The sequence below is a fragment of the Ammospiza nelsoni genome, chromosome W, assembly GCF_027579445.1.
Source record: "Ammospiza nelsoni isolate bAmmNel1 chromosome W, bAmmNel1.pri, whole genome shotgun sequence".
Lineage (NCBI taxonomy): Eukaryota > Metazoa > Chordata > Aves > Passeriformes > Passerellidae > Ammospiza > Ammospiza nelsoni.
In genome coordinates, this window is record NC_080668.1 from 21,455,297 (window position 1) to 21,469,911 (window position 14,615).

The 14,615-nt window shown below is 46.0% G+C and overlaps 1 protein-coding gene across 2 annotated transcripts in view; it reads left to right on the forward strand.

Annotated features, from left to right (window-relative positions):
- The window catches only part of LOC132086173 (secretory carrier-associated membrane protein 1-like), a 105,702-nt gene that overhangs the window by 57,261 nt on the left and 33,826 nt on the right, over positions 1-14,615 (forward strand). For both annotated transcript variants that reach the window (XM_059491642.1, XM_059491643.1), the window contains exon 3: positions 14,453-14,551. In XM_059491642.1, coding sequence (XP_059347625.1) covers positions 14,453-14,551 — 99 coding nt within the window. The remainder of the gene's footprint in view (positions 1-14,452; positions 14,552-14,615) is intronic.

The following is a 14,615-nucleotide window of genomic DNA, read 5'->3' on the forward strand; positions in this document are numbered from 1 at the left end:
GCACAGGCAGTCCTCAGACACACACACCCTTTTCCAGTATATCCTGGCGTCACTCCTCAAGAGGTTTCTGGGCCTTCTTCACCCGAGAGTGATGAATCCAGGCGTTCTGCTCCTTGATTTTGATTGCAGTGAAGGTGGTGAGAAGCACTTGGAATGGTCCTTCCCACTGTGGTTCCAAGGTCTTTTCTGTAAGAGACTTAACATATACATAATCTCCAGGTTGTATATTATGTACTGGCCCATCTAATTCCCTGCTCCGAGTTCCAGCCACATGTTTCTCAATTTCTCTGAGCTGTTTGCTTAAGGCCACCATGTAGGTGGCTAGTGTTACCTCTCCAATATGAGTGGACACTCCCTTTTGTATTCCATATGGTCTTCCATAGAGTATTTCAAAAGGGCTTAACTTTTCTTTAGCTCGAGGTTTTGTTCGAATTCGCAACAGTGCTATTGGAAGAGCCTGGGGCCAAGGTAGATTAGCTTCCTGCCCCAGTCTTATGATTTGCTGTTTAATCAAATGATTCATCTTCTCCACCTGGCCGCTTGATTGGGGGTGGTATGGGGTGTGGAGTTCCCAGTCTATGCCTAGGTGGCTACTAATCTGTTGTACTATTTTGGAAACGAAATGTGATCCTCTATCTGAGGATATTGTGGCTGGAACTCCGAAGCGTGGTATTATTTCTTGTAATAATACTCTGGTCACTTCTCTAGCTTTGACAGTTCTGGTGGGGAACGCTTCTGGCCACCCTGAAAATGTGTCTGTCAATACCAGCAAATACCGATACCCCCCTTTCCTTGGGAGCTCTGAAAAGTCAATTTGCCACTGTTGTCCAGGCCCATGGCCTCTCCCAATCTGTCCGAGTTTCGGTCTGGGGGTATTTTTGGGGTTAGTCTGGAGGCAAAGATCACACTGTCGGGTCACCTGAGTAATAGTGGCATATAAATTTCTAGCAACAATTCTTTCAATCAGGTAGGTGTATAGGGCATCTATTCCCTAGTGTGTTTTCTGGTGTTCCTCCCTTACTAGTGACCACAATAGATGGGAAGGGATTACCAGCTTCTTTTCAATGGTAGCCCACCCTTGTTGGTTATACATCCCTTTTTGATCTTTGATTAATTTCCTATCTCTCTTGTTGTATTCTGGCTTACCTTCAAGGGAGATTTGTCCATCTGGAATAAGGGCTCCTTCAGTAGCTACCTCACCTTTTGCTGCTTCTTTTGCCTCTCTATCCGCCAGCTCATTTCCTTCTTCCAATTCTGAGCTCACTTTTTGGTGTGCCTTAATATGCATAATTGCTACCTTTTCAGGCAGCTGAACTGCTTCCAGCAGCTGGATTATCTCTTGTGCATGTTTGATGTTCTTTCCCTGTGAGGTAAGCAGTCCTCTCTCCTTCCAGATGGCCCCATGTGCATGTACAACTCCGAATGCGTACCTCGAGTCTGTGTAGATGTTTATTCTCCTCCCTTTTGCCCTTTCCAAGGCACGGGTCAGGGCAATTATCTCAGCCTTCTGCGCAGAGGTACCTGTTGGTAAGGGTCCAGACTCGATTACCTCTCTGCAGGTGGTCACTGCATACCCAGCATGTCGCTTCCCATTGGTAACATAGCTGCTCCCGTCAGTGAACCAGGTTTCTGCATCCTCCAGAGGGGTGTCCTTTAGGTCTGGGTGGCTGGAGTAGGTCGCTTCGATGGTCTCCAGGCAATCATGGTGTACTGCTTCTCCTTGGTTTCCACTGAGAAAAGAAGCTGGGTTGACAATATTAGTCACCACAATCTCTACATCATCTTGCTCTACCATGATGGCCTGGTATTTCAGAAATCTCTGTGGCGAAAGCCAGTGGCCACCCTTTACTTCCAGCACTGCAGATACAGTGTGGGACACTAGCACAGTCAATTTTTGTCCCAGGGTAAACTTGTGTGCCTCTTGAATGTTCAGCACAACTGCTGCTACAGCTCTGAGGCAACCTGGCCATCCTTTGGCTGTTGCATCTAGTTGTTTAGAGAGGTAAGCAACTGCCCTCCGGTATGGACCCAAGTCCTGAGCCAGTATTCCCAGGGCAATTCCCTGTTTCTCATGGGAAAATAGGAAGAATGGTTTACTCACATCTGGAAGTCCCAAAGCTGGAGCTGACATGAGGGCATTCTTCAGCTGGTGAAAGGCCCGTGTGGCTTCTTTTGTCCACTGGAGATCTCTGCTTCCATCGGCAATCAGGGCATAGAGGGGTCTGACAAGCAGTCCATAGTTATAAACCCACCGCCAGCACCATCCTGCCATGCCTAAGAAGGTTCGGAGCTCTTTTATGGTCTGGAGTTTCGGGGTTTGGCATATGGCTTCCTTGCAAGCCTGCCCTAAAGTCCATTGCCCAGCACTCACCTCGTACCCCAGGTAGATAACTTTCTGTTTCACTACCTGTGCCTTTTTCTTTGATACTCTGTATCCTTGGAGTCCTAGGAAATTCAAAAGGCTTACCGTCCAGGCCACACATGCTTCCCTCGTCCGAGTGGCCACTAGAAGATCATCCACATACTGCAAAAGCCTTCCTTCTTCCTGTGGAGCTTCCCAGGACTCCAGATCCTTTGCAAGTTGCTCCCCGAACAAAGTGGGGGAATTTTTCCAGCCTTGGGGTAGTCTGGTCCATGTGAGCTGGGTTTTGCGCCCACTCTTAGGGCTTTCCCATTCAAATGCAAAAATTTTTTGGCTGGCTTCATGGATGGGGAGGCAAAAGAAGGCATCCTTTAGATCTAAAACAGTAAACCAGGTTAGCTCAGGTGTTAGGCAAATTAATAAAGTGTATGGATTGGCTGCCACTGGATACAGATCTTCTGTTATTTTATTGACAGCCCTCAAATCCTGTACTATCCGGTATGACCCATCAGGTTTCCGAACAGGTAAGATGGGGGTATTGAAATCAGATTGGCATTCTTTCAGTAATCCTAACCGCAGAAAATTTTCGATTATTGGGCTGATTCCTTCCCTATCCTCTTTCTTTAGGGGGTACTGCTTGATTCTCACTGGTTGCGCCCCCTCCTTGAGTTTGATTATTATGGGAGAGGCATTTTTCGCCCTCCCTGGCACATCAGAGGCCTACACCCCGGGAAATACCTGACCTAGTATTTCTTCATCAATTTCTTCCTTAATGCCAATAGCTGTCAGAGTTAAACTTAATAACTCTATGTACTTTTGATCATTCACCTCCAGAGTAATTTCCCCCTTTTTGAATGTAATGGTTGCTTGTAACTGTTCCAATAAATCTCTCCCTAAGAGTGCTCTTGGTGAGTTAGGCATGTACAAGAATTTATGAATACCCCATTGTTTTCCCAATTTATACCTCAAAGGTTTACAAAAATATGCCCTTTCAGACTGGCCAGTTGCCCCCTGCACTACAACATAATCATTTTCCACAGGTACTAAAGCCTTATTTAAAACTGAATATGTAGCCCCCGTGTCAACCAAAAATTCCACCCTTTTCCCTTCTTCCCCCAGCCTCATTGTTATAACCAGTGGATCCGCTGGGGTAGAATCCCCCGGTCCTCTTCAGTTGTCTTGCACGTGTGCAGCCATCTGTTGGCCACTCCTTCTTCATTCTGGGCATTGGCCTTTCCAGTGACCAATTCTTTTGCAGATTGCACACTGGTTCCTGCCCAGCCGAGGTGGTCCTTGTCTCGGTGGTCCCTGGTTGTATTTCCTCTGCCTTTCCTCCTGTACCGCTGCCACCAACCTTTTCATTCCTTGTTTATATCCTTCCTCCCGGTTACTAAATACTCTCCAGGCTTCCTCTAACAAGGCTTCAAGATTCCTCCCATCTGGTCCCCGAATTTTCTGAAGTTTACGCCTGATATCTCCAGCAGACTGCCCCAAAAATGAATTAACTAGTTGATTTGTCCCTATCTCAGACTCCAGATCTAATGATGTATGACGACGCATAGCATCCCTCAAACGCTCTAGAAATTCAGATGGAGTCTCAGAAGGCCCCTGCTTAAGGGAATATAAGGCAGACCAGTTTATGGTTTTTGGAATAGCTCTTTCTACCCCTGTTGCTATCCACTCTTGATACTCTGTTAATTTCTTTACCTCTGCCGACACATTAGGATCCCATTCTGGATCTTGGAGGGGGAAATGTTCTTTTACATCCAGCTGTGTGGCCTTACAGTAATCCTCTGCCAAATTCCCTGCTGTCTTTAAGATCAGCTGTTTCTCTGTTTCACTGAAAGCATCTAGTAGTAGCTGGATGTCAGCCCAGTCTGGATTGTGTTGTTTGATAACATATCGTAGGCGTTTGGCAGTGAGTATCGGGTCAACACGATAATTCCTTGCAATCCTTTCCCATGCTTCTAAATCAAGGGTGGTAAATGGCACTTTGATCATTAATTTGGCCCCTTCTGGTCCCACTGCCTGTCGCAGAGGGGCCTGTAGCACTACTTGCCTCCTAGTTCTAGATGCAACTGGACTCCCATGCGTAGGGTGGGTTCTAGTAGATGTGCCCTCCCCACCTGAGTCCTCCTCCTTTTTGGGGAAGTTCCCTTCCTCCTCATCCTCAGTTTCAGCCTCAACCTCCTCCGCCTCCCCCCCCCCCGGGGAGGAGCTGGAGGAGCTTTCACCCACTCAAATGTGTCCCGTTCTTGCTCCTCAGAACGATAGACCTTATCTGATCTCATACACCGTTGTCCTATACTGCATGCTGAACAACAGCGTTTGATTTGCCCTCTCTTTGCCTTGTTATCTTTTTCAAGGGCCAAGACCAGTGGGTCTGAGGGTGATTTAATCCCACAGTCCTTTTGCCACTCTTGGTGATTCCTTAAAACAAAAAACATATCAGCATATGAGACCTCATCCCATTTACCTTCCCGTCTTAAAAACAACATTAACTGCAGTAAAGTATTATAGTCCAGGGTTCCAGTGGGTGGCCACCTTGCTCTGTCCCCTAACCTGTACAAGGGCCACCAGCGTGTGCAATACTGGATTAAATCCTTTTTATTCTCAGAGCCCCCCCGGCTAGTGACTTCCTTCCAGTGGGCCAAGATGCACCCTAAGGGGCTGGCCCGTGGAACTTCCTTGCTCTGGTTAGTTCCCATTATTTCCTTCTTGCCCTCTCTCGCTTCCACCCAAACCTCTTTTCACAGGACTTCACAGTAGCTTCCCAGTCCTCCTCCCACACACTCCAAGTGGCAGGTACCAGATGCGATCTCCCACACAAAAGCTTTAAGATCTTAGACTCTGAATTAGTTCTATGAGAAACCTCTAACTTACACTTGGGGCAAGTGCCCCGCCGCCTGCTGGAACAGCAATACCAGCGTTTCCCACAAACTATGCACTGTAATAATACCCACGCAGCGTGCCAGCCCCTTGATGCACCAAAGGCTACCAGAAATTTCCCGCAAAGGCAAGCTATTCCATTTATTACAGGGAGCTCTAAATCCTCTACAGCAAGCTGTTCCCAGTCCAGACTTACGAGAGCGCCAGCTGAAGTCCGGTAGAGCCCCTCTAAATGAACTCGTTCGTCTCCCCTATCTATCCAATAATCCACCGGATTCACAAACTCCCAGGGGTCGAGTCCAAACCACTGAGGCAGAGGAACCCCTCGGGTTCGTCTAGCCACAGTGAGAGCGTGCACAACCTACACCACAATTTACCACCTTTATCCAATAACCGTCCTCACCCACACTTTTCTACAGTTTACTCTGTTTTCCTCTGTTTTCTCTGTCGGGCGCTCCCCGCCCCCACAGCCTGCTTCGGCCGGCGTTTACTCTGCCTCTCCAGCGGCGGGTAGGACTCCCCTCCCCCGCGCAGTAGAGCACTATGGATCTACTCTCTTTTATACAACATACACTTCATACACTTGCACAATTGCAAATACAGCGCGCTGATCACTCAATGCAACATACAGCCACACAGTATCCGGACACCACTCACACACACACGCAAAGAAAACACACGCGGGTCCAGATCTGCCCTATCAGAACAATGAACCCCAATACACGCATACACAGGTTCACCCAGCCCACCCCCAGAGCTGCTGGCGGTTCCGCTCTATCAGAACGATGAACCCCGTCTCTAATACAGTTTTCAGCTGCTCTATCAGCTGAACTCAGCTGCTCTATCAGCTGAACCCAGACGTCTCTGGGTCTCTGGGTGATTTACTCTCTTGCTCTTCTTCCTCCCCCCCCGGGGGCCCCTCAGTACATACCGTATCCTCCTCCGCAGGCCAGCAGGTCCTTGTCTGTCCCAGCAGGAGGCAAGCCGAGACGAGCGGAGCCCCACCAGGAAAATCCTGGGGCGCGCCTAGGAGTCCGTCGGTCCCCTCCCTGCCCCTGCGGGGACAGAGATGGAGACGAAAAGTATCTCCTTCTCCTGGCTGGCTCGCCAAGAATGTTTTGCGGAGAAAAGAAGAAACCTCACAACTTCGTAAAAGTTGTAAAGTCCGGTATGCTTTATTACAGCGCGCGCCGGACGCAAGCCTCCCCAATAGGCAAGCGTACCTCTGAAGACCTCAGGTCGTCTTTTATCCCCCTCCCAAATGCATATGCATACAGTTTCACAATAAGTTCATACATATTCATTCCGCGTGACATTTAGCACCAGTTCTTCTTTATCAGAGGAATTCCTAGGTCTGGGGCAGATCGACCTTGCGGTAATTTCTGTTTTTCTTTCTCTGTCTCCTTGCTGTCTCTGGAATGCGGCCTTTCCTTCAGCTTTGGCCCCACAGACCTCTCACCTCTTCCAGGCACTTCACCTAATTCAGAATGGATCCCCACTTCGTCTCAGGGGGAAAGGGTTCAGGATCCTGGGGTTTCCCCTGAGTAACCTGAGCAGATGGTGAAAGTCCCTTTTTTACTGAGGTAGGGTGTTAATAAGGTCCAAGTTCAGTGGCTGCTCTCACAAGCAAAGGCTCACCCACAGCAGAAGAAGCAGGACAGGGTTACGCTCTGGCAACAGCGGCGAATTCCCCTCCCAATTAGCAGCAACTCCGCTATCTCCCCTGAAACCTAGAGAGCAGGAGAAAGCTTGGAGATGCACCCAACCCCTTCCCCCAGGCCAAATCGTGCAATATCTCTGCTCTTCCCAGAGAAACCCCCAGGTAGAGAGAGCAGCCAGCTGCACCGGTCCCCTGTCCCCTGAGCTGTGGCAACTTCTTTTGTCTCTCTTAAATACCTAGTTGTTATTGTTCGTTAGCAACAAAATAGGAGAAAATTCCCTGAGAGAAAGAATCAAAAGGAAAAATTCCTAAAACCCAACAGTCTTCATCCTGGAATAATGAGTAATCCTTTTTTATGATGAAAAGCTTAAATCACGAAATATTTTTGAGGAATGAGACTTCTCTGATATTTCAGTATTCTGTTAGGAGTTGATATGAAAGATGGAAAGATGATTTTGAAATGTTGCACTATTATACACAGATGTGATAGATGAATAATGTGATGGTTGACTCTCACAATTAAAAGGCAAATATCATGTACATATGTTAAGAGAAGTTTTATAGACTTATAGTTATGTTTTGCCCCCCCCCGCATTGTTATCAGGGGGTGGACTGGGTTTGGGACATGTGGGAGGGCCAGCTTGTTACTTGTAACATATGTTAGAAATAATTCATGCTATAAAAGAATGTATTTTATAAAGATTGTGAAATCCAAACGAGTCTCTGACCACAAGCAGCCTGAGAGGCGGATGTCTATTCAGACTCCAAAATTCCTGGAGTCGGGGCTAGATAATGATCGGCATTTAGCCCAAGAATAGACGTACCCAGCGTGATGATCACCGCGATGATCACCGTTATCCTGAGTCATCCGAAGACGCCTAAGAGCAATCATTGCCCTGTGGATAACATCGATCAAGATAGCCGACGCCAGGAAGATACATGTGAATACGCGACTTCCCGGGATTCCATCAACGCTGGCTATCAACCAGGAGACAGTCTTTGTCCAGTTCTGCACAGTGAAAGAACCAACTATGAATGTGAAGAGTTACAAAAGAAACTGGGACTCCTTCACCTCAGGCACAATAAACTGTATAAAACATCTCAGCTAGAAGCGACTCTCATGAATGAGAGGGGATTCAATGCAATAGAGGTCAGATCTAGGTTCACCCAGCGCTGATCTCAGGCTCGACGCTGTCTCTTTGGCTGTGGGGGTTTTGAGGACCATATTTTGGTCACAGAAAAAGATAAATAAATATTTTCACATTTTTGATAATTTGGCTTTTGATTGATCATTTATAACATTATTGAAGCGAAACGCAGAATTAATAGACTCCACAACCTGGTGTAGTTAGGAAGTAGTTATGTCAGCACTTGGCACAAGCGAGATAGCTCTCATGAAAACTTGTGCCCCGAGCCCTGGTCTGACCCTCATCTTTATTCACAAAAATGTTCCATATGCATTACTTTGCACAACCTTTCAATGCATGTTCAGCCCCTGGCCCCGCCTGTCCTAGCCTTGCATGGTAATTAGATCCACGCCCTTCTGAGCATGCATTGTTTGCTGTGGTGTTCGCACGGGGGTCTTTGGTGGTCTCTGAGGCCAAAGGCTGTGGTCTTCATGATTGAACTTTTGAACTTTCCTCCTTTGTGCACGCGCTTTGGTCCCTTGGTGCTTATCTGAGTACGTCTGTCGGTATTGATGAGCTTGGAGACAGGGGAGCCTCTTTCTCTATGTTTCTTGCATTCCTTGGTCTTCTCACGGTTTTGTTCTTTATCGCAAGAAGCTTCAGAAATGTTTCATTTTTCTATGCCCTTTGTACTATGGCAGAGATTTCTTAAGTAAAAGGCTAAAATTCAACACACAAGTCTACAAGCTATAATTTAAATGTGTAAATCATATTGCTAACTTAAGTGAACCACCAAAACCTCCATTTCATTACTATGACAACATCTGACCTCCAATCAAGATTTAAGGACATACACCCCACCACTGGACAGCAAAGAAGGAGTCGATGGACAGAACTTTGGGAGGGGCTAAAGGGTTAAAAGGCCAAATCGCCATTGTGTGGATGAGCACGTGGTGGGAAAAAATCCTTTGCTCCCAGCCCAGTAATATTTTCTATATTCAGTCATATATTATATTTTTGCTAAGGTTTTAATAAACCTTTTAAACTTTTGAAAGTGAGTATCATTTCTTGCACAGAGGTGGAGTTTGCTCAGGCATGATGCTTTCTCCTCTGTGCATTCCAAAAGATGGTTGGTGTATTGGCTTTCCACTACAAGGTTTTGGTATCTGGGGAGTACCAGGGTGGCTTCTGTGAAAAGCTGCCAGAAGTCAGAGCCAATACCAGACAACTTCAAGACAGACCCACCACTGGCCAAGGCCAGGCCAATCAGCAATGGTGGTGTGACTTCCCACTCTTAAGGGGAAGGGAACACCCAAGATTCATAGATGCTCACAGTTGAAAGGAATGATGAAAGCCAGAGGGTCTGCAAAAGCTTGCATCATTGTGGAGAGCCTGGTTCAAGCATGGCTTAAAGAAAGAGGCCATGAAGGTATACAGCTGAGGGAAAAGTAAAAGGTAGAGATAAAGCAGCATTTCCCAGGCTTGATTCTATAAATAATTAGGCTCTCTCAAGCACCACTTTATAAACAATAAGATTCTCAGACAGTCTTCCCATAACAGGCAAAACATTCTGTCCTTGGGCTCTCTGGGAACAGATAGCTGCTCTGGGAACAGATATGAAGGTTTTGAGAACTTTTCATATCACAGTGAGAACGCTGGTCCTGTTTTCAATAAACAAACCACAGGTATTGTAAAACAAAAGGAGGGGTTAGAGTTTTCTCTGTAACCTATCGTGAGCTCGAATTTTGCAATATGCATGAAGTTAATTAACACTGTTATATAAAGTGGCTGATTTAATCAATAAATTGGAGTCAATGCTGATCAACAACAAGATGGGTTGGCTCCCTTTGCTTTCAACGCATCATTTTATTAGTTAATTACATACTTAGCATGGAATAGGTATGTTAGTCCCTAACCTACTATGTAAACACATGGCAGTGGGTTTTGGATAAAGGGGTAGAGAAGACAGAAAGAGATTAATTATAGAGGGAATCGGGAAGGAAGGAAGGAAGGGAGGGAGGGGAGGGAGGGAAGGGAAGGAAGGGAAGGAAGTTGTCTTATATAGCACGAGTTCTATTATCAATATAGTGCACAGATTTCATAGCCTCAGATTTTCATACCTCCTCAATGTTTCTCGTAGGCAGCTCCACTGAGCACTGCCTGTTCCTAATCCTTGCAGCAGCTAACTCCTCCAACTCCTCTTCCTATCAGTCCACTCTTTTATACCACTAGTTCTTATTTGCTACAGGTGTTGCCTGTTATCATCTGGCCTGCTCCTAATGTTTAGTAATAGGGTCCAGCTGCAATTTGTTGGGAGATAAGATTACATTCTATATTACCCATACTGTGTCCTCCTACAGGGAGGGAACATCACATCACCAGTCCTGGCTATTAATGTTTGTGACACGCACAGTAGCCCCCTTATCTTCCAAGCTTCTACAGATGGTAGTGCCTCTGGGATAGCATCTTGGGGAAGGGGGGGGGGAGGGATTGCTGCACAAGAGCAGCTGTGAGAGGAGTGAGAATATGTGAGAGAAACAACTGCTGACACCAAGGTCAGTGGAGAAGGAAGGGGAGGAGGTGCTCCAGGCACTAGAGCAGATTCCCCTGCAGCCTGTGATGAAGACCATTGTGGGGCAAGTTTTCTCCATGTACCCCATGGAAATTAATGGTGGAGCAGCCTGTGGAGGACCCCGTATCAGAGCAAGTGGATGTGCCCAGAAGAGGTTGTGACCCTGTGGGAAGCCCATGCTGGAGCAGGCTCCTATCAGGACCTGTGACCCTGTGGTGGACAGTAGTGTTTTGACCTTGGCTGGGTGCCAGGTGCCCTGTAAGCCAGGGCATCCGCCTGCTCTGGCATGGAGCTCCTCCACAGGCTGTAGGTGGATCTCTGCATCCCTGTGGATCTCCATGGGCTGCCAGGGCACATCTTCTTCACCATGAGCTGCAGAGGAATCTCAGCTCTGGGGCCTGGAGCACCTCCCCCTCCTCTTTTTTCACTGATCTTGGTATCTGCAGAGCTGTTCTTCTCAGATGTTCTCACCCTGGTCTTCTCTGGCTGCAATTACAACTGCGCAACAACTTTTCTTTCTTCTTAATGATGTTATCACAGAGGCTTTCCTACCATTGCTAATTGGCCCAGCCTTGACCAGCTGCACATCCATCTTTGGAGCCACCTGGGATTGGCTCTGCCAGACATGAAGGAAGCTTCTAGTAGCTTCTCATAGAAGCGACCCCTGTAGCCCCCCTGCTACCAAAAATCAGGCCCTGCAAACCCAATACAGCCACAAGGGCTTATTGCTGACTCATGGACAGTTTGTTGTACACCAGTGTCCCCAGGTCCTTTTCTGCAGTGCTACTTTCCAGCAGGTCACCCCTCGCTTGTACTGGTGCCTGGGGTTATTCCTACCCAGGTGCAAGACCCTGCATTTTCCTTTGTAGACTTTGAGAAGCTTTTTATGTCCATCTCTCCAACCTGTTGAGATCTTTCTAAATGTCAGCACAGCACTCTGGGATTTTGGCCACTCCTCCCAGCTTTGTATCATCAGTGGACTTGCTGAGGAGGCATCTACCCCTTCATCCGTCTTTGATGAACAAGTTAAACAATACTGAGCCCAGCATTGAATCTTGGGGCGCACCACTAGTGACAGGCCTCCAACTAGACTGCAACTGATCACAACACTCTTGTCCTAGGGTGGCGTTATGATGCTTGCATTCCCATTCATGTGTTCTGTTAAGGTTAGATATTATGTTCTGTACTTTTAAGACTGGCTCTGAACAGTGAAAGTTTTGTTTTGGGTTTCTTATCAGCCTGGCAGGACACAGAGACTGCAGCTTTTGCTTTTTCTGCTTTTGCTTTTCGCTTTGCTCTCTCTCTCGCTTTTGCTTGCTTTGCTTCTGTTGAAGTGACGGGGAGAACGACCATCCTTTAATGCATCGAACTCCGATTTATTCATCGATCAGTCCCTTTAAATAACAGTGTTAATTAACTTCATGCATATTCCAGAATCCAGGTTCACGATAGGCTAACAGAGAAAACTCTAACCACTCCCTTTGTTTTACAATACCGATAATTGTTTACACAAAACAAAACCAGTGTTCCCACTGTGATACGAAAGGTTCCCAAAACTTCCACATCTGTTCCCAGGGTGCCATCTTTTCCCAGAGAGGGTGTTACACTTGTTATGGGAAGACTGCCTGAGAACCTTATTGTTTATAAAGTGATGCCTGAGAGAGTCTAATTATTTATAGAAATCAGGCTGGGAACTGCTTTTGGAACTGCTTTACAACTACCTTTTACTTTTCTCTCACTGTATGCCTTCATGGCCTTTTTCTTTAAGCCATGCTTGAACTAAACTCCCGACATGCTTCTGCTTGCTTTTGCTTTTGCTCATTAGCTAGTTTAGCTAAACACTCCAAATTTCTTCCTGGACTGTTTCTCCTTTCTTTTTTTTTCGACCATTTCGAACCTGCTCTGGACTGGGACCTGGGAAAACCAAGAGTTTGCACCTTGTAGCCTGCAGCAGCTGCCCCAGCGCCGGAGGTACTGAGCACAGAGCGACCACCCCCAAGAGAGACTTTCTGAATTTGTCATCTTTTTTTAGAGTGGTGTCGTCCGGTATTGTTCATTTTGTGTACTGGGGAGTGCTGTGCCTGTTTAATAAACAGGTTCTTTCCACTTCTCTCTGAGGAATTCTTCCCAAACTGGTTGGGTGAGGGGCCCTGTGGGTTTGCTTTCTGGAGGGGCCCTCCTTTGGATATTCTCTACCAAATTTGCCCTAAACCAGGACAAAATCTTGGCACCCGACGTGGGGTGAGAGAGAGAGTGGAAAAACCCTGTTTTGAGTGCATTTTGGTTGCCATTACTCTCTGTTTGTTCAAAGCAGCTAATAGCCATGCTTTCTGAATTCATAATGTCTGTTGGGGTGAAGGCTTGCATGTATTTCTGGTCCCTAGGGTTTTTTGAGATCTTAATACCTCTGTGGTCCGTAGGTTTATTTTCTTATCCAGAAATAGTTCTAGTATTGTCCTTAATACATAGTTTTTATAGCAGAGGGGCAGTGACCAGAATAGCTATCCTGCTGGGCTTGGTGGCAATGATTTGTAAGTTTATAAACATGCTGGGGTCTGCTATGGGTATGAATGGTTCCTGGCTATGGTTATGCATTCAATTTGTTAGAGGAGGAGCAGCAGGGAATGCTGCCTTTCAGATAGTTCTCTATTACCGCGCCTGTGTGGGCGCTGGTGGTGAGAGAGAGACGGTGAATCTTGTTTCTTGACTCAGAAGGCTTGATTTATTGATATATCATATATAATACATTAAGACTATACTAATAAGAATATAGAGAGAGGTTTGCAGAGCTGCTAAGCTAGGCTAGCAATAGATAGAAAGAAATCTATAACAAAATTGTGTTCAAGGACTGAGTCCCTGGCTTACACTTTGTGATTGGCCCTTAATTATAAACAAAGAAAATGAGCCAATCAAGGTGCGTCCCATTACATTCCACAGCAGCTGATAATAATTGTTTACCTTGTCTTCCGAGGCCTCTGGCCTCCAGAAGACACAGAAATCCGAAAGAAAGGATTTCTGTGAGGAAATGTCTGCGACAGTTCTCAATCTACCTCTCTGTCCACTCATCCAACCCACACTTCCTGAGTTTGCCTATGAGGATGCTGTGAGAAAATGCCAAAAGCCTTGATGAAGTCCAGGTAGACAGTATACACTGCTGTCCCCTCATCTATCCAGGTAGTTGTTTTGTCATAGAAGGCAATAAGCTTGGTTAAGCATAATTTCTCTTCAGTGAATCCATGCTGACTATTGATCACCTTCTTGTCATCCATGGGGATAGACATGGCCTCCAGAGTGAGGTGCTCCATCACTTTTCCAGGGATTCAGGTGAAGCTGAGTGGTCTATAGTTCCCTGGGTCCTCTTTCTTGCCCTTTTTGAATACGGGCACATTGCTTCTCTGGTTAACCTTTGTGAAGTAGATAGCTCTGGAAGACATTATTAATAAATTGTATCATGTTTGAGAATAGGAGCAGATCACTGTTAAATGCTGCTATTCTTTTAAATAATAACTGTCCTTATTGGTATTCATGTCTGAACAAAATTAAAATTCTTTTTACTTTCTGTTAATGTATAAAATTCCATGTTGTGTTTATGGAAAATAGTGCAGTGTAAAAACAAACAAGTGAAACACTGCATCACAGAGTATATGTTATAACCTAAAAATTATAAGTATTGCACAGAGCATATCAGATTTTCAGTTCCTGGAAAGGAGTTAAGGGGGAATGCACCATCACAATCAGTAAAAGTTCCTTTAAAACAACTGGATTCATTCTTTCAGAGTTAATGAAAAGATGCTTATTAGAATAGGAGATTGTTTGCCTATAATTGTATCTTGTTTTCTTAGCCTCCTCCAGGAAATGTGAGAATGACTCATGTACCCAGTACCCAGCCAGCAATAATGAAACCAACAGAAGAATCACCTGCTTACACACAAATTTCAAAGGTTTGTTTATAACTTTCAGGCACTAGGTTCCTTTCAATTATAGTAATATAAATACACTTCTGAA